This window comes from Ovis aries, chromosome 7, assembly GCF_016772045.2.
Source record: "Ovis aries strain OAR_USU_Benz2616 breed Rambouillet chromosome 7, ARS-UI_Ramb_v3.0, whole genome shotgun sequence".
Taxonomy (NCBI): Eukaryota; Metazoa; Chordata; class Mammalia; order Artiodactyla; family Bovidae; genus Ovis; species Ovis aries.
The window spans coordinates 11,396,206-11,420,250 of NC_056060.1; the positions used below are offsets into that span (position 1 = coordinate 11,396,206).

At 35.4% G+C, this 24,045-nt stretch overlaps 2 protein-coding genes across 8 annotated transcripts in view; one reads left to right on the forward strand and one right to left on the reverse strand.

Annotated features, from left to right (window-relative positions):
- The window catches only part of STYX (serine/threonine/tyrosine interacting protein), a 48,295-nt gene that overhangs the window by 7,257 nt on the left and 16,993 nt on the right, over positions 1-24,045 (reverse strand). For 4 of the 7 annotated variants that reach the window (XM_004010218.5, XM_060418828.1, XM_042252038.1 and 1 more), the window contains 7 exons: positions 23,233-23,286; positions 19,628-19,725; positions 12,910-12,970; positions 12,467-12,503; positions 12,016-12,055; positions 11,871-11,921; positions 10,134-10,206 (listed from right to left, as the gene is read on the reverse strand). In XM_004010218.5, the coding sequence (XP_004010267.1) occupies positions 10,134-10,206; positions 11,871-11,921; positions 12,016-12,055; positions 12,467-12,503; positions 12,910-12,970; positions 19,628-19,725; positions 23,233-23,286 (414 nt within the window). The remainder of the gene's footprint in view (positions 1-10,133; positions 10,207-11,870; positions 11,922-12,015; positions 12,056-12,466; positions 12,504-12,909; positions 12,971-19,627; positions 19,726-23,232; positions 23,287-24,045) is intronic. The other 3 variants (XM_012180721.4, XM_060418829.1, XM_060418831.1) reach the window with 1 other exon arrangement.
- Positions 7,930-9,426, forward strand: LOC106990522 (U6 snRNA-associated Sm-like protein LSm6). The gene has a single exon (XM_042252039.2). The coding sequence runs from the start codon at positions 8,681-8,683 to the stop codon at positions 9,032-9,034; it is 354 nt and encodes a 117-aa protein (XP_042107973.1). The 5' UTR covers positions 7,930-8,680; the 3' UTR covers positions 9,035-9,426.

The window sequence follows — 24,045 nt, forward strand, 5'->3', positions numbered from 1 at the left end:
CCAAAAGAGGTGGCAGACCTAAGATAAATCTTAGAAGCCCTTGCATAGTATGAAGTATGTGTGGGTCTATCAAGGAAAATGTGAACATCCACACCTGGCATTTTTGCAAGAAGCAAGCCTAGTAGAGGAGAAACTGTTGCCAAGCGTCTGCTAATCTTGGTCAGCTAAAAGTAAAAACTGAATCACTAATTCTCAGGCCTGACTATACCTGAGGATCACCTGAGAAGTCTTAAAACCAGTGTATATATACTCAGCTTACCCCTCTCCTTGGCTGCCCCCTGCCAGTGATTCTCATTTAATGGTATGGGTAAACTTCCCCAGGTGATTCCAATGTGCATGTAGTATTTATGAACCTAAACAAGAAAAACTTGTGACAGAGGGGCTCTTTTTCTCCACTCACTGAGTAGAGTCATACTACTGGAAAAAACTGTTGGTGAGAAAGTCTTCCAAAACAACTGGGAAAATTTAAGCTGCCTCTATTTCCCAGTCTCTTCCCACAACTTTATTATTGGGAAAATGGCTTATCTAAGAAGAACGTCTCCAGTTCAAAGATGACCAATAATCAAAAAGGAACCAATATAAGTCTTATGTAAAGGTGTTTGTAAGGGGAAAAAAGCAACATTATAACCAAAGTCCATATATGAAGAAAACTGCATGAAAATTACACGAGGCAGGTGAAAATTGTGAATAATTCTCCATAAAATCAATGAGATATGGCATTTCTGAAACGAGTCCAAAGAAGAGATAAAAGGACTCATGAAAGAAATGTTACAATGAAAGAGATGACATAACTCTTAGAACTCAACAGAAAAACAGAAAAAAGAAAATAAACCACAAAAATAATGACTGTAAGAGAATCAACAAAGAGGAGAACAGACCACACCATGCAATTCTAGCACATTATTAATGTACCCTTTTCTCCTGGATTGTTCCCAACAGCACATAAATATGCCCTTTCCTACCATGTTAGAAAACAAACAAAACGCCCCTCTTAATCCTAGTTTCCCCTCCAACTACTGTTTTTCTGTTTTCCCCTTTTAATTCCTGGAAATATCTATTCTTGCTGTTCACATTCCTCTCTTCCCATTATGCTTATACTCCCCATTCCACAAAAACTTGTTTGTCAAGGACACTGATCACTTCATGCTCCTACCCAATGTCAGTTCTCAGCCTTTAGTTCAGTTCAGTCACTCAGTCGTGTCCGACTCTTTGCAACCCCATGAACTGCAGCACGCCAGGACTCCCTGTCCATCCCCAACTCCCGGAGTTCACCCAAACTCATGTCCATCGAGTCGGTGATGCCATCCAGCCATCTCATCCTCTGTCGTCCCCTTTTCTTCCTGCCCCCAATCCCTCCCAGGATCAGAGTCTTTTCCAATGAGTCAACTCTTCCCATGAGGTGGCCAAAGTACTGGAGTTTCAGCTTTAGCGTCATTCCTTCCAAAAAAGGAATGGTCTGTTCTCCTCTTTGTTGATTCTCTTACAGTCATTATTTTTGTGGTTTATTTTCTTTTTTCTGTTTTTCTATTGAGCTCTAAGAGTTATGTCATCTCTTTCATTGTAACATTTCTTCCATGAGTCCTTTTATTCTCTTTTAGAATGGACTGGTTGGATCTCCTTGCAGTTCAAGGGACTCTCAAGAGTCTTCTCCAAAACCACAGTTCAAAAGCATCAATTCTTTGGTGCTCAGCTTTCTTCACAGTCCAACTGTCACATCCATACATTACCACTGGAAAAACCATAGCCTTGACTAGATGGACCTTTGTTGGTAACGCAATGTCTCTGCTTTTGAATATGCTATCTAGGCTGGTCATAACTTTTCTTCCAAGGAGTCAAGCGTCTTTTAATTTCATGGCTGCAGTCACCACCTGCAGTGATTTTGGAGCCCCCCCCCCCACAAAATAAAGCCTGACACTGTTTCCACTGTTTCCCCATCTATTTCCCATGAAGTGATGGGACCAGATGCCATGATCTTCATTTCCTGAATGTTGAGCTTTAAGCCAACTTTTTCACTCTCCTCTTTCACTTTCATCAAGAGGCTTTTTAGTTCCTCTTCCCTTTCTGCCATAAGGGTGGTGTCATCTGCATATCTGAGGTTATTGATATTTCTCCTGGCAATCTTGATTCTAGCTTGTGCTTCTTCCAGCCCAGCATTTCTCATGATGTACTCTGCATATAAGTTAAATAAGCAGGGTGACAGTATACAGCCTTGACGTACTCCTATCAACCTTTGAAACAAAGGATCATCTCCTACTCTTAAAATGCCTTCTTCACTTGACTTCCCAAGCACCAGACCATCCTGGTTTTCTTCCCAATTCTTTGGCCACTCTTTTCAGCCTCCTCTGCTGATTCCCCATCTCCCCAGTCTCTACATGTTGGGAGTACATGAAGTTTCTGGTTTTGAAATCCTTCTCTACCCAAACTCCCTTCTCTGGTGATCTCACTGAGTTTTAAAGCTTTCAGTAGCATCCATATACCGAAAACCCCTAGATATAAGGTTCTTTCTCATGAACTCCAGGCTTATGTGCAGACCTGCCCACTATCTAATAGCTCTCTTAACCCTAACATGACCAAAAATATCTCGATTTTATTCCCTTCAAATTTCATGCAGTTTCTCCTATACAAGAAAAAACAACAGTTCCTCTTCCAGCTGTTCAGACTAAAAGGCTTAGAATCATCCCAGTCTCTCTTCTCCAATCCAACAGCAAATTCTATAAGCTATACTGTCAAGTAAATCCAGAATCTGATCTCTTTTCACCAACAATCACTTTTGTCTAAATCCGTATTCTCTCTTGACTCCCTCCCATCACTCCATAGCCTCGTAACTCATGTACTTGCTTCTGCCCTAACCCCAACAACCCTTACAGTACATACACATGGTATACTACAGTTAACACAGATGACCCAGTTATTCCTTCACTTAAAAGTCAAAGGCCTATAAATGCCTATCACGTGGCCCCTTACCTCCCAGGTTTAATCTATTATTACTATTCATTTGCTCACTCTGTTGCAGCTATACTGACCTCCTCACACTTCTTGAAAATACTATGCATACTCCCATCTCAAGGCACTTGCACATATTCCCTCTAACTAGAATGCCTTCCCCCAAGTATCAAAATAGCTCATTCTCTTAATTTCTTCAGGTCTTTGGTCAAATAACATTTTTGCAATAAGGTCTTTCCTGATCACCTTTCAAAAATGCAATTAATGTCACACTTCTTTATATGACCTTAACAGCTCTCTTATTTTTCTCTGTGACCTATTACCATATGATCTACTACTTTTGTGTTGTTGTAGTTTAGTCATTCCGTCATGTCTGACTCTTTGTGACCCAGTGGACTGTAGCCCACCAGGCTCCTCCGTCCATGGGATTTCTCTGGCAAGAATACTGCCATTTCCTTCTCCATGACCTACTATATTTTAGTTTGCTGTTGCTTAGTCGCTCCAGTCGTATCCGACTGTGCGACCCCATAGACGGCAGCCCACCAGGTTGGTTTACTGTCTAATTCATTAAAATAAGTTTTATGAAGTCAGGGATTTCTGTTTTGTTCTCTGCTTTACTGCCACTGCTTATAACAATGTCAAATAAACATCTGATGAAACAACAAAGCATGGGAAAGGAAAGAAAAGCTTGCCAAAAATCAAGCCAAAAGACAAAAAAACAAAGTTGAAAATAATTACAGAGAAAAGGGTAGATATGGAAGAAAAAAAAAGAAAACAATATAAAATATGTCTCTGGGAGAAAAAAACAAGCAAATGAAAAAGAACAACAATAGTCAAATACGCATTAGAAGAAAACTTTCTGTATAAGGGAAGATGTGAATCTCTAAGTGGTAGGGCATATTATAACTAAAAGGAAATTAATATAGAGCAATCAAAAAGATATACTTAATAAAGCATCCTATGCTCATCCAGACAACACCTCCTCCTCCCAATCAAGTCTTCTAAGAGGGAGGAGTTTTAAAAATTAGGCTACCTTCAGACTTCTCTGCTGCTGCTAAGTCACTTCAGTCGTGTCCGACTCTGTGCGACCCCATAGACGGCAGCCCACCAGGCTCCCCTGTCCCTGGGATTCTCCAGGCAAGAACACTGGAGTGGGTTGCCATTTCCTTCTCCAACGCATGAAAGTGAAAAGTGAAAGGGAAGTCGCTCAGTCCAACCCTCAGCGACCCCATGGACTGCAGCCTTCCAGGCTCCTCCGTCCATGGGATTTTCCAGGCAAGAGTACTGGAGTGGGGTGCCACTGCCTTCTCCGTCAGACTTCTCTAGGGACAATTATTCAATGTTAGGTCTGTGTACAAACTCATAAGAGAAAAAGTATTAAATTTTTTTTAATCTAGCCAATTGCCATTCAAACATAACACAACAGAGCTTCCCTGGTGGTCCAGTGATTAAGACTCCGTACTTCCTCTGCTGGGGCATGGGTTTGATCCCTGGTCAGGCAACTAAGATCCCACATGCCATGCAGTGTGGCCAAAACAAACATAAGAGCAACAGAAAAACATTTTCCAAAATGCTAGGACTTAGTTTCCAAGAACTCTTCTTGAAAATAATGCTCAAACTCCAGGAGTTGAATAAAGAAGCTAGAATCCTATTTAAATATAGAACTCAGCATGAACAATGAGAAAATGCGGTTATAGCATAGAATGCAAATATTATAATTTGTAACAATGTAGAAAAAGTAAAATCCAGGAAATGTAACAGGACATAGTTTAAGTGGATGATCCTATATTGCTAAGTAACAAGAGGTATAACATTTAAATATTTTTAAAAGTGTAAGCAGTACCTCCTAGAAGAACTAAGATTAGTATCAACAAAACAGGTTGTGAAGGGGAAGGAGGAAAGTAGAGGTATATAAATTTTTATCTTTTATACTGGAAATCCATTGATAGTTACTTAAATGTGATAACTCAAGGAACATATGTATATACTATAAAGTTAGATTGTGCCCATTAAGTAAACAACTTATAAATTTAAAAAGTATCAAAAGAATACAAACAAAAAACTCATCAATTTGTAGTGAAAAGTTTAAAAAAGATGTATTTTAAGAGAAAGCATGATATGAAAATAAAATGACAGACAAAAGTGCATGTCATTTTTAGTACAAAAATAGTGGGATAAATTCACCTATTGAAGAAAAATACAGGTAACAAATCAAAATAACAAAATCCAGCCATACGGCACATGCAAGAAATGCATATAAAACAAACTGATTTACAAAGGCAGAAAGAAAAGCAATGAAGAAACTCACAAGGCAAATGCAAACAAAAAAGGATCACAATATTAAGGTTAATTTCAAAGTAAAATAACTGGACAATAAACATATAACTACAATGAAGATCCTACTTGAATTTTATCTACCAAATAATGAAGCACTAAAATTGGCAAAGAAACTAGAGGAATTAAAGAAATAAACAGAAACAGAGCAAAGTGAGTTTCAGTTCACCTCTAAGCCCCCAAAAGATGAAGTGAACAAATACAATGTACCCTCTGTATCCATGAATGCAGAACCCACAGATACACAGAACTGACTATACTACGCCGTTTTATATAAGATTTGGAATCCATGGTGAGGGAGTAGAGGGGTGTGTGTGGCCCTGGAACCAATTCCTCAGATATAGAAGGATGACTGCAGACTGAATTTTATGCCCCGAAAACAGAGAATATATCTTCTTTTCCAATAGTCTTAATAACAACTGTTTATTATACCACAGAACATTTAAAATTTAGTTATATGATTTATAAAGAAAACTCTCAAATACTAAGTAAAAAATAAAATCAAAAGTGAAATGACAGAATACCGAATTATAACAAGAGTAAAAATGTTACATAGCAAAATCTATGTACGATATGTAGAATATGGCTAAAGAAATGCTAAGAGGATAATTTACAGTCTTGAATTCTTACTGCTCAGACAGTAAAGGAGACCCGAGCTTGACACCTGGGTTGGGAGGATCTCCTGGAGAAGGGAATGGCTACCCACTCCAGTATTCTTGTCTGGAGAATCCCAAGAACAGAGGGATATAGTCCATGGGGTTGCAAAGAGTCAGAGATGACTGAGCGACTAAGCATGCACCTGAGAAAATCCACAAAAGAATAACAGCAGCAGCAGCAAAAACAACAAAAACCTAAGGAAAGCACAAAGCAAGAAGAAATTCAAATACAGAAAAATTATATAAACTAACCAGATCAGGGGGAAAAAGAAAGCACTGATATACAAAATTAGAAAAAAAGAATGAAAAAAATAACCACAGAAATTAGAAGATATCAAAAAATACAAAACATTATTTTCCTCAATTTTATCTCAAATCCAATGAAATTATATAGAAGATTATGAAACCATCCAAAGCGACCTAAACAGTCTACGAAAATCAGACCTAACTATTAACCAAATGAAGAAAGCTGTCCAAGAATTGGTTCACTCTCAAAATATATTAATGAATGAAATAATAACTTAATTAAACTGAAAAAATCAAGGTCCAGTGATTTCACAGGTACTATATATATCTCAAACATTAAGAAGCAGTTAACTCTAATCTAATTTACACTGTTCTAGAGCACTGGTGTCAGAGGTTAAAGTGTCTGCCTGCAATGTGGGAGACCTGGGTTCGATCCCCGCGTCAGGAGGATCCCCTGGAGAAGGAAATGGCAACCCACTCCAGTATTCTTGTCTGGAGAATCCCATGGACGGAGGAGCCTGGTAGGCTGCAGTCCATGGGGTCGCAAAGAGTTGGACACGACTGAGCAGCTTCACTCACAGATCACATAAAGAGAAGGCAAGTTTTCATTTTAAAAATGAGAAAACCATGACAGACATTCTAACCAGAAGATGGTAGTACAGAAAAAAAAATTATAAACCAGTATCACTTATTCAACTAACTCCAAAATCTTAAAAAAAAAAAAATTTTTTTTTGACAAACAGAATCTAGCAACACATTAATGGAATATAGTCTACCATAACAAAGTGAGATTCATTTGTGAATCAAAATGATTCAAAATTAACAAGTCCAACATAATGTGATTCAATTCACCATATTAATGACTTAAAGGATGAAACAAGTCATTTCATAAAAAATTGTTTTAAGTTAAAAATCAGTATCTATTTCTGATAAAAAACTTTTTAAATATGCACAAGCAAATACACACTGAAACACACACACACAGTGCAATAATAAAAGCAATGACATTGAAACCAAGAATAAAGTACGAATGTCACACCACTATTACTTATCAAATTGTTCTGATACAATGACCATCAAAGTGAGAAAGAAAAAAAATTAGAAAAGAGGCAAAATTATTATGATTTGAAGATGAAAATGTAGGACAATCAACTGGAAAATTCTTTAGAATTGGTCCTAGAGTTTAGTAAGATTGCCAATTGAAAACATAAACAGCTTTCCTATAAACAAATAAGTAATTAGAAACATACTAGAAAGAAATTTGAAAAAACAATTTTAATTATAATGGAATAAAAGAAAATAGCTAGGAATAAATTTCATAAAAAATACATATATTTTATATAATGAAAACTTTAAAACACTAAAGGACACAGAAATTGACTTGGATAAATGGAACATACTCTTAGAAACATACTCTTTGGAAAATTTAAAGGTGTCAATTGTTTCTGCACCCTTTCCAGTAAAGTTCACACCACAAAGTATGTGTTAAGAACTTGGCAGGAAAATTTCAGAACATTAAGGAGGAAATCTTGATTAAATTACTTAATATAAGTAATACAGACTATTTACAAATATTACAGCATTTAAAACTTTGATACAAAGGCAGCAATAAGCAGATCAATGGAACAAAATACAAAGTCAGAAATAGACTCAAGTGCGGATTTAGAATTTGGTATATAATAAAAATAGCATTTCAAATCATTAGCTGTGCTGTGCTTAAGTTGCTCAGTCATGTCCAACTCTTTGCGATCCCATGCACTGTATGTAGCTCATCAGGCTACTCTGTCCATGGAGATTCTCCAGGCAAGAATACTGGAGTGGGTTGCCATGTCCTCCTCCAGGGGATGTTCCCAACCCAGAGATCAAACTCAAGTCTCCCGCATTGCAGGTGGATTCTTTACTATCTGAGCCAGGAGGGAAGCCTTCAAATCACTGGCTACAGATAAATATTCCACAAAGAATCTTTACAAACCAATGAGAAAAAGACCAACAACCTATTAGAAAAATGGGCTAACTATAAGCAGCTGTCACTTTTACCACTATGACAACAATGATCCAAAAGTTTCATAAAACACTTTAGCTATTGGTATTGATTAGGTATGGGTAAGCAGGTACTCTTTGATTCCCAGAGTCTTTTTAAAGGCAATTTAGCAACATCAACTTTCAAATGCCCTCTGACCCAGCAATTCCACTCTGATCAATTATCTTACAGGTACATTCACACATAGGACATTCTTTCCAATGTTAGTTAAAATCATGAAAGACTGGAAACAACTTAAAGCCCTATGTATAAGGAACTGGTCACATAAAACTGTGAAACACACACACACACACACAAATATTATGGAGGTAGAGCTATATATGATCTTCAAGATATACTATTAAGGAGACTTACTTTTCAAGTATTCTTCTTAAGCATTACTGAATTTTTATTTTTTTATTCATGACTATTTTTCTCTTTTTAAAATGAAATAAAAACTAAAAGTGAATTAAAAATAAAAATGGATTTTCAGTTTCGGTTTCGCCCAGTGGGTCGGCGGAGGCCAGGCTTGTGGGTGCCCAGAGTAGGGGTTTGGATCCCGGCCGCGAGATTTCTGATCATGATTGTTAAAGTGAGTCTGCAGAAGCAAACACCCAGTAACTTCCTGAAGCAAATCATCGGGCAATCAGTTGTTGTGAAATTAAATTCAGGAGTGGATTATCGAGGGGTCCTGGCTTGCCTGGATGGCTACATGAATATAGCCTTGGAGCAGACAGAGGAGTATGTAAATGGACAGCTGAAGAATAAGTACGGGGATGCGTTTATCCGAGGAAACAATGTGTTGTACATAAGTACACAGAAGAGGAGGATGTGAAGACACCAAGACACAGTACTTTTCATACTGAGATATATTTTTTATCAAGTTTTTTGTTTCTTCTGTCATATAATTTTTCCTATTTTGTAATAGTTGGTGATTTCCCACTGACACATGATTGAGATAAATGTGTAAAATTGTGGATTTATGTATATAGAGTTCTTCCATATTTAAGTTGCAGTCATTTTTTTTTCTTTTACCTCTACGTCAGTGTGCAGAAAGCAAAAAGATTTTTTTTTTAAACTGGAAAGAAAATTTTTTTCTCCCTACATGGAAGTTTCCAAGCAACGCCATTTGATATGACTGCTTTGCTTATGGGACTAACCGAAATGATGGATGTGAGGTTAATTAAAACACTGTAGAGATGGCAAAAAAAATAAAAATAATAAAAAATAAAATAAAAATGAAGTAAATTAAGTTTGGTAACTAACACATTTTGTAGTGCTCTTAATGTTTCAATGTAAGATTTATTCCTGCATAACTGGATGCAATCAGCCAGAGCACATTCTTTGACTTACGATTTTTCATCTTGGAAAAAATTAATCAGATAATCCACAGGTTTACTTTTCTTTTTAGTGTATCTTCTACACATCATCAAAGTGTGAAAGAACATGGAGAAGATAAAGCATATAAAATAGAGAAAGCTGCTACATGTAACACACTTAGAACCAAACTTCTCTTATGCTTTGTATGTAATCAAAATAGAGGGAAAATGGAGGACACGTCTAAGATCAACTATTTTACTTTAGATTTAACAATGTGCTTTTAATCCTTTTTTTCTTGTCAATGGCAGCTTTAAAAAAATACTTTTAAATAGATTCAAACTTGAACAAAGAAATTAGTCAGATTACTGCAATTTTTAAGTATTTACCAAGTACTACAACTAAATTATAGGAATACAAGCTTTTAATTATCATATTTTCTGACTGCCTTATTGGAGAAAGAAATGGCAACCCACTCCAGTGTTCTTGCCTGGAGAATCCCAGGGACGGGGGAGCCTGGTGGGCTGCCGTGTATGGGGTCGCACAGAGTCGGACACGACTGAAGTGACTTAGCAGCAGCAGCTGACTGCCTTAACGAGGAAAAATAGAGAAGTTACCTGAAGTTGATGGACAAATCCAGCATTAGGATTAATACAAAATCTTCTTTCTTGAACATAAGCAAATGCATCTCTGAAAACAAAAAAAATAGGAGAACTAAGGCAGTAACATTATTTCATGAATTAATCTCAATTTTCCCAGAATTTACCTAAAGTAGGAACTTACCTAACAATTTACCTAAAACAGAAAATCATAATCAGACAGCTTGTACTACAGAGAGGTAGTGAACTGCAGTGGGAAAATCCTTTGCTTCCCAGCTGTGTTCTAGGGGATACTTTTCAACTTCTCTAAGCTTTATTTTTTTCATGTGTAACTTGGGGATCATAACAATTCCTATCTTTAAGCACTACTGTGAATATGGAAGATAGTAAGTATAACATATCGTGTATAGCATGTGTCACACACACTACATGCTCAGATTTTATTACTGGTTAAATTAGAAACATATGGACTTCCTTGTGTTGTTGAGATAAAAGTGTCCAGACGTGTATCTGGCATCTGGCAGAGACCCAATAAATAGAAGTTATTTTCACTAGTATTGCTGACATGGCACCAAATAATAAAAAATATATATATAAAACAAAATCTACCAAGCATTAATCTTTTCAATGAAATAAACACAAAAGTTGTATTCAAATAATATTTAAGAACACCTTTAAGCAAACTTTTCCATTATAATTTTAAGATAAAACTACCAAATGAACTAAAAGATTTGAATGTCCACTATGTGTCAGGCATGTGGATCCAATGTTGAACATAGCTCAAATGGACAAGGTTAACGGAATACACAGCATAAGAACGGAAGGTTGATACAGGCATGTCGTGACGTTTCACTGGCCACATTTAGAATTATTAAGGATCAGAAACCTCTGAGAGCTTTTCAGGGTAAGGTGAAATATGATTTATCTTTTGAAACAATCAGTGTGAAGAACAGAACAGACTAGAGGAGGAAAGAAAACAGAAGACCACTAAGATGATAACTATTGGAAGAGCTTGTATTATGGAGATTAAATAATGAGACATGACTAGAGCTTGATTAGGGTAATTCAATAATGAGAAAGAGCCAGAATTGAGGAATATTTTAGGACATAAAACAGAATTTGGTAATGGATCAGTCTGGGACATGAGTGAAAGAGTATCAATGACTACAGTAGATTTGTAACTTGTACAAGACACTCTAAGAAAGGAAATACTGTACATTGGCCAGCTTTGTTTTAGGGTGAAAAGCACATTAGCCTCTCTCTCCCTTTCATCTATGCAATATGCTTGGAAAAGATGATTTTGCATAAAACAAATAATAAATTGTGAATAGACAATAAAACAATTAAGCAATTTTTCACCCAACTACTGTTAAAGGAAAACATAATAAATTAACCTTTTAAACAAGGAAAGCAATTACATCTTTGTCTAATAAGAATTTTAAAACTTAGATTAACCAATTTCCTAGTAGTAAGCAACCAGTTTTCCATGGGTTACTCCAACTGTAATTATCTTGGGTTTTTAAAATAATAAAATAACTAGCTTCATAAAGTAACAAAATAGCCCAAGTGGATCTACAAGGCAGACAGGCTACAGAGGTTAAGAGACTAATCACAGGATAAAAGGGCCTCATTAATCAACCATAACTAGATGACAAAAATCAGTAGATTATTAACTTCCAGTGCCCAAATTGTCTCCATTAAGCTTCATTTTAATGAGAATTTAAACTGTGGCTAGGTTTCAGAATACTTTCTTACCTGTACTTCATTCCAAATGTTTCCATAATGTATGCAATAACAAAGGCAGCACTAAAGAGGGGGAAAATATTTTAGAAAAAAAAAAACAGAAAACATACTCATTAATTAAATGCTGGAGAAAGAAAGATTATTGCTAACATCATACCTCCTGGAGATCCCTGCATTCCCATGGACAAGAACTTTTCCTGAAAAACAAGAAATAGTTATTCTGATAGAAAGATACCTGATGCAGCAGCTAAAATATACTGAAACCATGTATCATACCACAGTAAAATAAATCTTCAGCATTTTATGTATTCTGTATACACAACTTGGATACTTACTAATTTTCAAATCCTTGAATTTATTTATATTAACTGTGTGGAAACTACAATAGACTTTTAGAGTAAAAAGATTTAAAGCTGACAACATGAAAATAGTTCTATAGAGATATTTAAGAAAGTCTATCCAAATAAAATAAGTTTGGGGAAATTTGGAAAGTCTATTATACATAATTATAATTTTCATATTCTTCATTTAAGACAAATACTAAAAATTAACTATAATGAATAATTTCCTAAAAATAAACATAGTTAAATGAAAGAAAAATTATTTACCTCCACTTTGTAAGCTCTCATCAATAAATTCTTTTGTCTGAAGGAAAAAGACAGTGTGTTATAATAAAACATATAGAATAACATAAGCACTCAATACAAACATATATACATAGTGAAACAAAATATACTGAAAATATTTTCCTGCTAATTTATATGAATAAAAATTACCTTACATCAAAAATTTCCAAAATGCTACAGATATAATTATTATAAGTTTAAATATTATTTTGCATTTAAGAAATCTGAAATACAATTTCTCAAATATTTGGAGATCATAAAAAAGATTTTTAAAACAGTCAATTTTCTTTAAAATACAATCCCACAATTTTCAGACATTACAAATAATAGCAGTATAGGAGAAAATCATGTTTCATTAAGTTTTAAAAGCACAATTAAGAAAGCAAATCATAAATATTAAATGATATTAAAAGACTGTTACTTACCATGGGGAAAAAACGTATTATATTTTCAACCGGATTATCTGCAATATCCAAGACTAAATATCTGAAAATAGAATATTGTATGATTAAGCACACTTTCAGATAAAACTCTTTATATATAAAAAAAACAAAAATTTCTTGACAACCATGAAAATAACTTTCAAAATACCATATTCCCAAGGACCAAGCCATATATTTTATAATGTTTGAAGGCACAGCAATTAAAGCCTTAAAGAACAGTTAATACATTAACATTTCTCTGATATGTATATAAAAAAAGTCTACCTTCTTAAAACAGAAAAATCATAAACAGGAAGAAATTTTCCTCTAGATCAAAGTAGACCTAGAAAATAAAGACAAAAATTGCCTATTTTCTCCTCTTTGTTATTCTTCTATTTCTAGCAACTTCCCTAAGACTAGAAGAGTTTTCTTTGGATGGCCCTGCCACCCTTCCTCACAACCCTACAGAGGACAATTCAGAGACAGACCAAAGCCTGAGAGAGAAAAAACTAATGGAAATAGAATGCAGCAGTCTGACAGAGCCGTGAGTCAAACATTCATTGTTTGAACTAACCTACAACAGAGCAACAAGCAACCCAAAGACTGTCTGTCCTCAAATTTTACACCTTGAAAAACATTTAAAATAAGTCATTTCCATATACAAGCCTTACTTTATCTTGTGAAAAACTGCCATTTCTGGAAATCTGCTGGCAGTTCAGTGGTTAGGACTCAGTGCTTTCACTGTTGGGGACAGGGTTCTATCCCTGGTTGGGAAACTAAGATCCTGCAAGCCTTGTCATACAGCCTCAACAACCACTCCCCTCACCCCACCTCCAGCCAAAAAACAAAGATGGATTTCTAATCCATCCAAGACGATCTGTTTATTAACACAACTTAATTAAGTAATTGAGTCATAACATTAAAATGTAAAGTCAATATCGCTTTAATAATTACTTTGGTGGTAGCAACTTCAATAAATTCAGGACTTATCACAGAAAAGCTATACCCAGGACATTTTGGCACTAAAAACAAAAACTAGAAAGGTATACTATGGCACTTTAAAATGTAACACTGTCATTTTCTTTAATATATACAAGTCTAGATGTGTGTATACATGATGTGCATGCAATCGTGCACGGTAAGTTGCTTCAGTTGTGCCCAATTCTCTGCCACCCTATGGACTGTAGCCCACCAGGCTCCTCTATCCATGGGGATTCTCCAGGCAAGGGTACTAGAGTGGGTTGCCATGCCCTCCTCCAGGGGGCCTTCCTGACCCAGGGGTCGGACCTGCGTCTCCTATGTCTCCTGCATTAGCAGGCGGGTTCTTTACCACTAGTGCCACCTGGGAAGCCCGTGTATACATGAAACATACGTAACACAAAAAATTTAGAAGGAAATTTAACAAAATGTTAAAGTCAAGCTCCTCTGGGTTGTGGAATTATGGATGGCTTTTAAAATATTTTTCTTGGTGTCATTCTGTATTTTCATAAATATGTATAAAGAACAAGTGTATCTTCTGCAATTAGAAAAAAATCAATCTATTTCATTTTAGATTACATGCAATCCCCTTTTTAAAACTACTTTTCTTTAACTGAAAAATGTGTAGATCCCAGATCCTAAATTTCCCTTCCCAGAAGTAACCACTGTCAAGTTTCTAGTCTGTCAGTCCAGAAATTTCCCACACATCTGCAAGAATAATGCCTAATTACTGCACACACTTTAAACACTGTGAGAGCACACATGTGGCTCTGCACCTTGTTTCCTTCATGCAATAAATCGTAAAGATTAGTCTATATCAGCACATACACAAATGTTTCATTCTTTTTCATGACTACATAGTCTATTATGTATTCACACAATATATTTTAGAGTATCTTACACTGAGGGACATTCAGGTTGTTTTCATTTTTAAAAAAATAAAGCAGAACATTAAAAGACTTTTAACATATATGGTTTTATACAAATACTTCTAGAATGATATCCAAAGAAGAGTTAACAGTACCTGCCTCCTAGCTAGGGATAAATCAGGTAGTTGGGTTTAGGGAAGGAAAGAAATTTTTCCTCTCATACCTTTTTGACCCTTTAGTCTTTGTATCATGTGTAATATACGCTTTATTTTTTAAGTGAAGCCAAAATAAAGAACATTAAAACCATCAGACGTGCACGGGGATGACCCAGAGAGATGTTATGGGGAGGGAGGTGGGAGGGGGGGTTCATGTTTGGGAACGCATGTACACCCGTGGTGGATTCATGTCAATGTATGGCAAAACCAATACAGTATTGTAAAGTAAAATAAAGTAAAAAAAAAAACAAAAAAACCGCAATACAAAAAACAAACAAACAAACAAACAAACCTTCAGACACTCAACCTCATCATTTTAAGATAAATGTGAAAGGCAAACTAAAACTACACAACACAATTTTTACTCCAGGAGATCACAAGGCTGAAGAGCAATTTACTCCAGATCAGGTGGTGAAGGGGCTTGCAATAAGGCAATGAAGCTACCAGCGAGGCCATGCAGGGCTAACCAAGACAGACGGGTCATAGTGAAGAGTGAAGAGTTCTGACAAAATGTGGTCCACTGGAGGAGGAAAAGGCAAACCACTCCAGTGTTTCTGTCAGGAGAACCCCACGGACAGTATGAAAAGACAAAAAGATATGACACCGGAAGACGAGCCTCCAGGTTAGATGTACAGTATGTTACTGGGGAAGAGCAGAGGGCAATTACTAATAGCTCCAGAAAGAATAAAGTGGCTGGGCCAAAGTGGAAATGACACTCAGTTGTGGATGTGTCTGGTAGTGAAAGTCAAGTCCAATGCCATAAAGAACAATACTGCATAGGAACCTGGAATGTTAGGTCCATGAATCAAGGTAAATGGGACACAGTCAAGCAGGAGATGGCAAGATTGAACACTGACATCTTAGGAATCAGTGAACTAAAATGGACTGGAATGGGTGAATTTAATTCAGATGACCATTATATCAACTACTATGGGCAAGAATTCCTTAGAAGAAATGAAGTAACCCTCATAGTCAAAAAGAGTCCAAACTGCAGTACTTGGGTGCAGCCTCAAAAATGACAGAATGATCCTGCTTCGTCCCCAAGGCAAGCCATTCAACATCAGTAATCCAAATCAATGCCCTAACCACTGATATTGAATAAGCTGAAGACAACCAGTTCTACAAAGACCTGCAACACTTCCTAGAACTAACACCAAAAAATGATGTCCTTTTCACCATAAGGGACTGGAATACAAAAGTAGGGAATCAAGAGATACCCAGAATAACAGACAAGTTTGGCCTTGGAGTACAATATGAAGCATGGCAAAGGCTAAAAGAGTTTTGCCAAGAGAACACACTGGTCATAGTAAACACCTTTTTCCAAAAACCCAAGAGATGACTCTACACATGGACATCACCAGATAGTTAACACCAAAATCATACTATGTTCTTTGCAGCTGAAAACGGAGAAGGTCTATACAGTCAGCAAAAACAGGACCTGGAACTGACTGTGGCTCAGATCATGAGCTCCTTATCGCAAATTTCAGGTTTAAATTGAACAAAGTGGGGAAAACCATTAGGCCATTCAGTTATGACCTAAATCAATTCCCTTATGAATATACAGTGAGGTGACAAATAGATTCAAGGGATTATATCTGGTGGACAGAGTGCCTGAAGAACTATGGATGGAGGTTCATAACATGGTACAAGAGGCAGTAACCAAAACCATCTCAAAGAAAAAGAAATGCAAGAAGGAAAAGTGGTTGTCTGAGGAGGCTTTACAAATAGCTGAGGAAAGAAGAGAAGTGAAAGGCAAGGAAGAAAGGTATATCCAACTGATGCAGAATTTCAGAGAACAGCAAAGAGAGATAAGAAGGCCTTCTTCAATGAACAGTGCAAAGAAACAGAGGAAACAACAGAATGGGAAAGACTAGAGATCTCTTCAAGAAAACTAGAGATATCAAGGCAACATTTCACACAACAATGGGCACGATAAAGGACAGGAACTGTAAGGACCAAACCAAAGCGGAAGAGATTAAGAAGAGGTGGCAAGGATACACAGAAGAATTATACAAATAAGGTCTTAATAACCTGGATATCCAAGATGGTGTGGTCACTCACCTAGAGCAGGATATCCTGGAGTGTGAAGTAAAGTGGGCTAAGGTAGCATTACTAAGAACAAAGTTAGTAGTGTTTGTTAGTTGCTCAATTATGTTCAACTCTCTGAGACCCCATGGACTGCAGCCTGCCAGGCTCCTCTATCCATGGAATTCTCCAGGCAAGAATACTGGAGTAGGTTGCCATTCTTTTCTCCAGAGGATCTTCCCAACCCAGGGATCAAACCTGCGTCTCTTATATCTCCTGCTTTGGGAGGCAGGTTCTTTACCACTAGTGTCACCTGGGAAGCTCAAAGCTAGTAGAAGGGATGGAATTCCAGGTGAGCTATATAAAACCCTAAATGATGCTGTTAAAGTGCTGCACTAAATATGTCAACAAATTTGGAAAACTCAGCAGTGGTCACAGGACAGTAAAAGGTCAGTTTTCATTCCAATTTCAAAGAAGGGTAATGCCAAAGAATGCTCAAACTACCCATACAATTGTGCTCATTTCACATGCTAGTAAGGTTATGCTCAAAATCCTTCACACTAGGCTTAAACAGTATGTGAACTGAGAATTTCCAGACATACAAGCTGGATTTAGAAAAGGCAGAGGAACTGGAGATCAAATTGACAACATTTACTGGATCATGGAGAAAGCAAGGGAGTTTCAGAAAAAAACATCTATTTCTACTTCTTTAAATTCTGACTGTGTGGATCACAGCAAACTGTGGAAAATTCTTGAAGAGATGGGAATACAAGACCACCTTACCTGCCTCCTGAGAAACCTGTATGTAGGACAAGAAGCAATAGTTAGAAATGGACATGGAAAAGCTGATTGGCTCAAAACTGGAAAAGGAGACAACAAGGCTGTATACTGTCACCCTGATTATTTAACTTATATGTAGACTACACCAAGTGAAATGTGGGGCTGGATGAATAACAAGCTGGAACCAAGATTGCCAAGAGAAATGTCACAATCTCAGATATGCAGATGATACCACTCTAATGGCAGGAAGTGAAGAGGAACTAAAGGGCCTGTTAATAAGGGTGATAGAGGAGAGTGAAAAAGTTGGCTTAAAACTCAACATTCAGAAACTAAGATCATGGCATCCAGTTCCATCATTTCATGGCAAATAGAAGGGGAAAAAGTGAAAGCAGTGACAGAGTTTATTTTCTTGGAGTCCAAAATCACTGCATGGTGTGGTGACCACAGCCATGAAATTAAAAGACACTTGCTCTTTGGAAGAAGAGTTACGACAAACCTAGACAGTGTATTAAAAAGCAAAACCATCATTTTGCTGACAAAGGTCCCTATAGTCAAAGCTATGGTTTTTCCAGTAGTTATATACATATATGAAAGTTGAACCATAAAGAAGGCTTAGCACTGAAGAACTGATGCTTTCTAACTGTAGTGCTGGAGAAGACTCTTGAGAGTCCCTTGGACTGCAGGGAGATCAAACCAGTCAATCCTAAAAATCCTCAATCCTGAATATTCACTGGAAGGACTGATGCTGAAGCTGTATCTCCAATACCTTGGCTACTTAATGCGAAGAGCTGACTTACTGGAAAAGACTCTGATGCTGGGAAAGATTGAAGGCAAAGGGACAAGGGGGCAGCAGAGGATTAGATGGTTAAGATAGCACCACTTACTCAATGGACATGAATCTGAGCAAACTCCAGTAGACAGTGGAGGACAGGGCAGCCTGGAGTGCTACAGTCCATGGACTGCAAAAAGTCAGACATGAACTAGCAAATGAACAAGACTGGAAAAAATTAAAAATATTTTATAATTCTATCTGAGAGAGATACCAAGGAAGGAGTCACTGTCATTCACTTTGCACTAGGAATGCAAACTGATGCAACTCACTGGAGGGCAATTTGTAACATCTATTAAAATTTAAATGCTCACATTCTTTAATCTAGTCATTCTACTACAAATTTATCCTATTGATATATTCACATATGAATTAAATGACATAGAGGGATAGTCACTATTAGCAAAAGTCTGGAAACAATCTAAATGTCTAACAATAGGAGATAGTTTGAACAGATTTTAGTAGAGTAATACAATAGATTACTGTCTACTTAAAAAGAATAACACAGGAGTTCTCTGGCGGGCTAGTGGTTAGTATTCTAGGCCGTCACTGATGTGGCCCAGTTGGTCAGGGAACTGAGGTTCTACCAGCCAGAAGATGCAATGAAAAAAAAAAAAAGAGAAGAATGTAGCTAAGTAATAATATGAAACAATCTCCAAAATACATAATTTTTTTAAAAAGCCTAAGTTGATCTGTGAATATATATGTAACATAACTCCAAAAAGATACTCAAAAAGAAGTAACAATGGATACTTGTAGTGAGGGGAATTGACTATTTATAGGACAGGAATAGGGAAACTATTTTTCAGTACACATTCTTCTGAACATTTAGAATTCTACATTATGTGCATAAATTACTTATTTAAAATATTTTAAGGGAAATTTATTCTTTAAATGATGTACTGTATGACCCATCTTTATAAGACATATATATACAAAGTCCAATATAATAAAATCAACTTAAAATAAAACATTACATGTTTGATACCCATAACATTTTTATACGTTACATCAACAATTCTTACCTAAATAATTGTTGAAAGTTGGGTTTAATAAAGTTTGCTTCAATATTTTGTCGTATACATATTATATGAGTTATTCCATGTTTCTGTAGTATAGGTAGCTATTAAAAAAAAGAGAGAAATAGTTTGAAATACAAAACTTCATCTTACTGTAATAGAGATTTGAAAATGCACAGGACTCAACTTTATAGTTAATACAGCCACATCTGAGCTTTAAATACAGGGAATCAAAGCTAATTTCATAACAACATGCTTGGAGTCATCAGCAAAATATTTCAATGATTCAAGACAAATACACTACATGTTCTCAAAAGGCTTATAGAATTATTTTATATCTATAATTTTAGAGCTTGATATGACCTTAAAGATAATTTATTTGGGAAACAATATTCTACCTTCATTATACATATTAACCCTTTGACCTTTATATTATGTATAACATACTTTATTTATAATTTACATTTATACACTCTTTATTATTTATTTTTAATACTATATAGTGGTTAAAGGCATGGGCTACATACAGAGTCATGAGCTATGGAGGCCAAGCTCTAGATCCCAGCTCTGCTAATGACCTGAGCACTGTGGCTCAATTTTCTCACGTGAAAACTAGGAAAACAATACCTATTCACCGAATAGTTGTAAGAATTCTGTAAGATAATCTTTGGCATAGAGACTGGGACACATAGCAAGTATTTTTAGTAAATGGCAGTTATATATATTGGCTACAATTCTTATTTATTAGAGAGAACTACTCTAACATAAACAGTTATTCAACATTTCTGACCTAGTTAATAGCAGTGCTGGAGCCCAAATCTCTAGACTGCTCTCTGCATCTCCCAGTAAGTACAGTTTTTCTATTTTAAGCCAGAATTAATTTATACAATTCACAAAAACTAACTTCTAGGGTTTAAAAATTCTCCTAAAGTTAAAACTGGCAACTCCAAATTATTCTGTGATGCTTTGTGGCTCTATATTTAAAGAAATTTAACATGATAACTCTAAAAACTGTAAGTTTTTATTTGTAAGTGACTATAGGTTTCAGTGAAATTTACAGACAACATGTTATTTAAATAGTTAGAATATATATGCCACGAGAATAAGGACTTTGTTCACTGATTCACACTATGTATAAAGCAGTGCCTGGAACATAGTTGTTGTTCAATTATTACATGTTCAAGAAATGAATGAACAAATCATGAAGAATCAGAATTATTAATAAGCCTGTGTTTTCTATTTTCAGTTTATAATCCTATATATTTAATTCCCTTTCTGTATTAATAGAACAGCAATACTAATAATTCATGGAAAAAGTTAAAGAATAATTTTTACCTGTTACAGATCGAATGCTTGTGTCTCCCTAAAATTCCTGTGTTGAAGCCCTAACCTCAAAGGTAATGATATTTGTTTGCGGGGCCTTTGGGAGGTAATTAGATATAAATGAGGCTATGAGGTGGAGCACCCATGCTGGAATTAGTGCTCTTACAAGAGGAAGAGGCATCAGAGCTTCATCCCTCTGCCATGTGAGACTACCTCAAGAAGGAAGCAAACCTTTGAAGAGGGCCCTCACCAAAACCTAACCATGACGGCGCCCTCATCTCAAACTTCCCAGCCTCCAGAACCGTGAGAAATAAATGTCTGTGGCTGAGACCATCCACTCGACGGTATTTTATTATAGCAGCTTAAGCCAAGAAAATGTGGTTTCTAAATGTTAATTTTTGCAGCAAAATTATGTCTGGCATAGATTACAGTTATCTTTGTATTTCCTGAGTACATCCTGAGATAGGGGAAAGGAGGTTAAGAATTTGGTAGGATTAATAATAAATCAATGTTCCATATTCACATTTATAGAACCCCCAAAGTGAATTCAATATTCATCCCTTTGTCTATCACTGATCTATGATATATGAACTTTTCATACCTACTCTTAATATGAGAAACTACAAGAAGACATATTTAATCAGGGATAAAACCTGTTTATCAAGCTTGGAAGGCACATTAGATTACCAAGTAAAAACAAACCTTAAGACGGAACCCAAATATAACAGCACACAAAATATTTTTTTTTTAGTTTTCAACAGACTTTTATTTATACAAAGCAAACTATAACCTTATCTCATACCTGCAAACAGAAAAAATTTTATAAAAAGAAACAGTTCACTACCTACAAAGACCCTAAATATATCCCTTTTATTAAAACTGTATTTGAATGTAATAAAAGATAGGCCGAACTAAATGAGTTTATTAGGAGCTTATTCCTTAAGGTTTCTTTATTTCTATTATTCTTCTGATGTTACTGTTTTATATGATGATATGAAAAGAAATATGGGCTGAACTATAATGATTTATGGTGGAAAATAATCAAATTTTGCCATTGAAGCTTTTCTTCAATCTAATGAGACCACAGCAAAGTTAGGGGGGAAGAGGTTTTGAGACAACGTATCTGTAAACAAATACTTACAAATTAATATGACAAAGAGTATAATACGTATATTTATAAAGCACAGTGAGAATACCAAAAGCATATAGTCTCAAATCATTCTGAACCCCAGTATTTGTGAGTATTACATTATTTGGGCAATAACTTTGTTTTTACAAAGTAGATCTATAAAGTCTATAGTTATCTACTATATCTTTTTCTAAGTACTTATTTAGATATATATTTTTATCAATATCCCACCTTCTCAACTTAGTTGCAGGCCATCAAATTACCACTATTACTCTTAGATATGCCTCAACAGTCAAAAAGCTTTCCAGTTCCAAAATGAATGACATTAACTTATCAAATTATTTCAAAAAAAGTTTTTAATTCTAAGGTTTTTAAAAAACCTATTCAGGTATCAAACTGACTTCTAAATAGGCAGGGTATTAGGGAAAACATCTGTGATATAATGTTTTATATTATAATTCAAAGAGAATCAGCATTGACATAATTCATAGGGCTGAATCCTCTAGGAATTGGTAACAACACTGCTATTAATACATATATCTGAATGAGATCTACCCTTTCAATTGTGTAACTGAAGAAATAGATTTCAGCGTAAATATACAGGACACCTAGATATACAATACAATACTTTACAACCTGGAGGTTCTAGATCTCCATAGCTTGGAAAAACAAACAAAATTTGAGTCATTTCAATTAAAATATGTAGGTTCTATGAATGTATTTGTACACGCTTATCACGCATATTCTATTTTACCCTTTAACTAATATGTTAAATAATCTTATTTGGGGATTTAATTACATCTCATATTTCTCAGAAACTATAATTAGCAATTACAGATGTCCAATATCCAGATTAGCAATATCAGATATCTTGGAAGGTAAATAAATTATTAAAGGTCAGTTTTTGGCAAGTATTTTAAACACATGGATTTCATGAGGAAAATAAAAATACAAAACCTCACTTGTGATTTGTTGTTAAACACTTGAGAATCACTGATCCAATAAAATCTGAAAAGAAGTAGGTACTCCAGAGTCACAATTACTGGTAATATGCAATATCAGTGGACCCTTCCTCAAACAAAACTTTTTCTACTAAAAAAACTTACCCCAACTAGTTGGTTAATAAGGTCTACTGATGACTCTAATTTAAAGTTCTTACCTTGCTTTTCATGGCAGAAGAATATGGGCCTAAAAACAAACCAGGCAGAATTTCCTAGAAAAAAATATTGAGCTATTTACCACCAGTAATTTAAATCTACATAAAATATGTACCATGTAAGTATTTTCATAGCTGTTATAATAATTTGCTAAAAAGTTTATTATTTAGGGAGAATTTTCTAGCAACACTGAGCAAATGACTGGGAAGAGAAATGCAGATGCGCTTTATATAACAGGATGACATATTTAAAATTTAAATTAATTCTGAAAAGTCGGATATTTGAACTTCCATAGTGCTTTTTTATAAGCAGTCTGAGAATTAGTATTTTTGTCTTTTAGTATAATTAGTATTGTTGTCTTTTCGATTACTAAAACACCTCTAATTTTACTTCTATTCTCTGCTACAATCTAGAAATAAAAGTTATAAAAAATACCATCCTTTTGGAATTACACAAAATCTTATTCAATCAAATGAAAAGTAACACAAGATTCAGCAATTTAAATAAATAACATCTGAATCATGAATTAAAATTTATTCTATGAGAATTCAATATAGAAGCTCTTCAGTAGGGATATACCATACCCTATATACTAATACAATTTTGTACTTCAACTCTATGGGATATCAGAATTATTTGTGTATAGATTTAATTTAATAGCTTCTTGTATGTAGAAACTAGATTTTACTCATCTTTGCATTCCCCATAGCACCAGGTAAAATACCTCACAGGTAATCATGTATTTTTAATAAGTGAATTTTCACTAAGAGAAACAGGTTTTTTAGAGGTCAAGGAATTCCTGAGGAGAGACACTG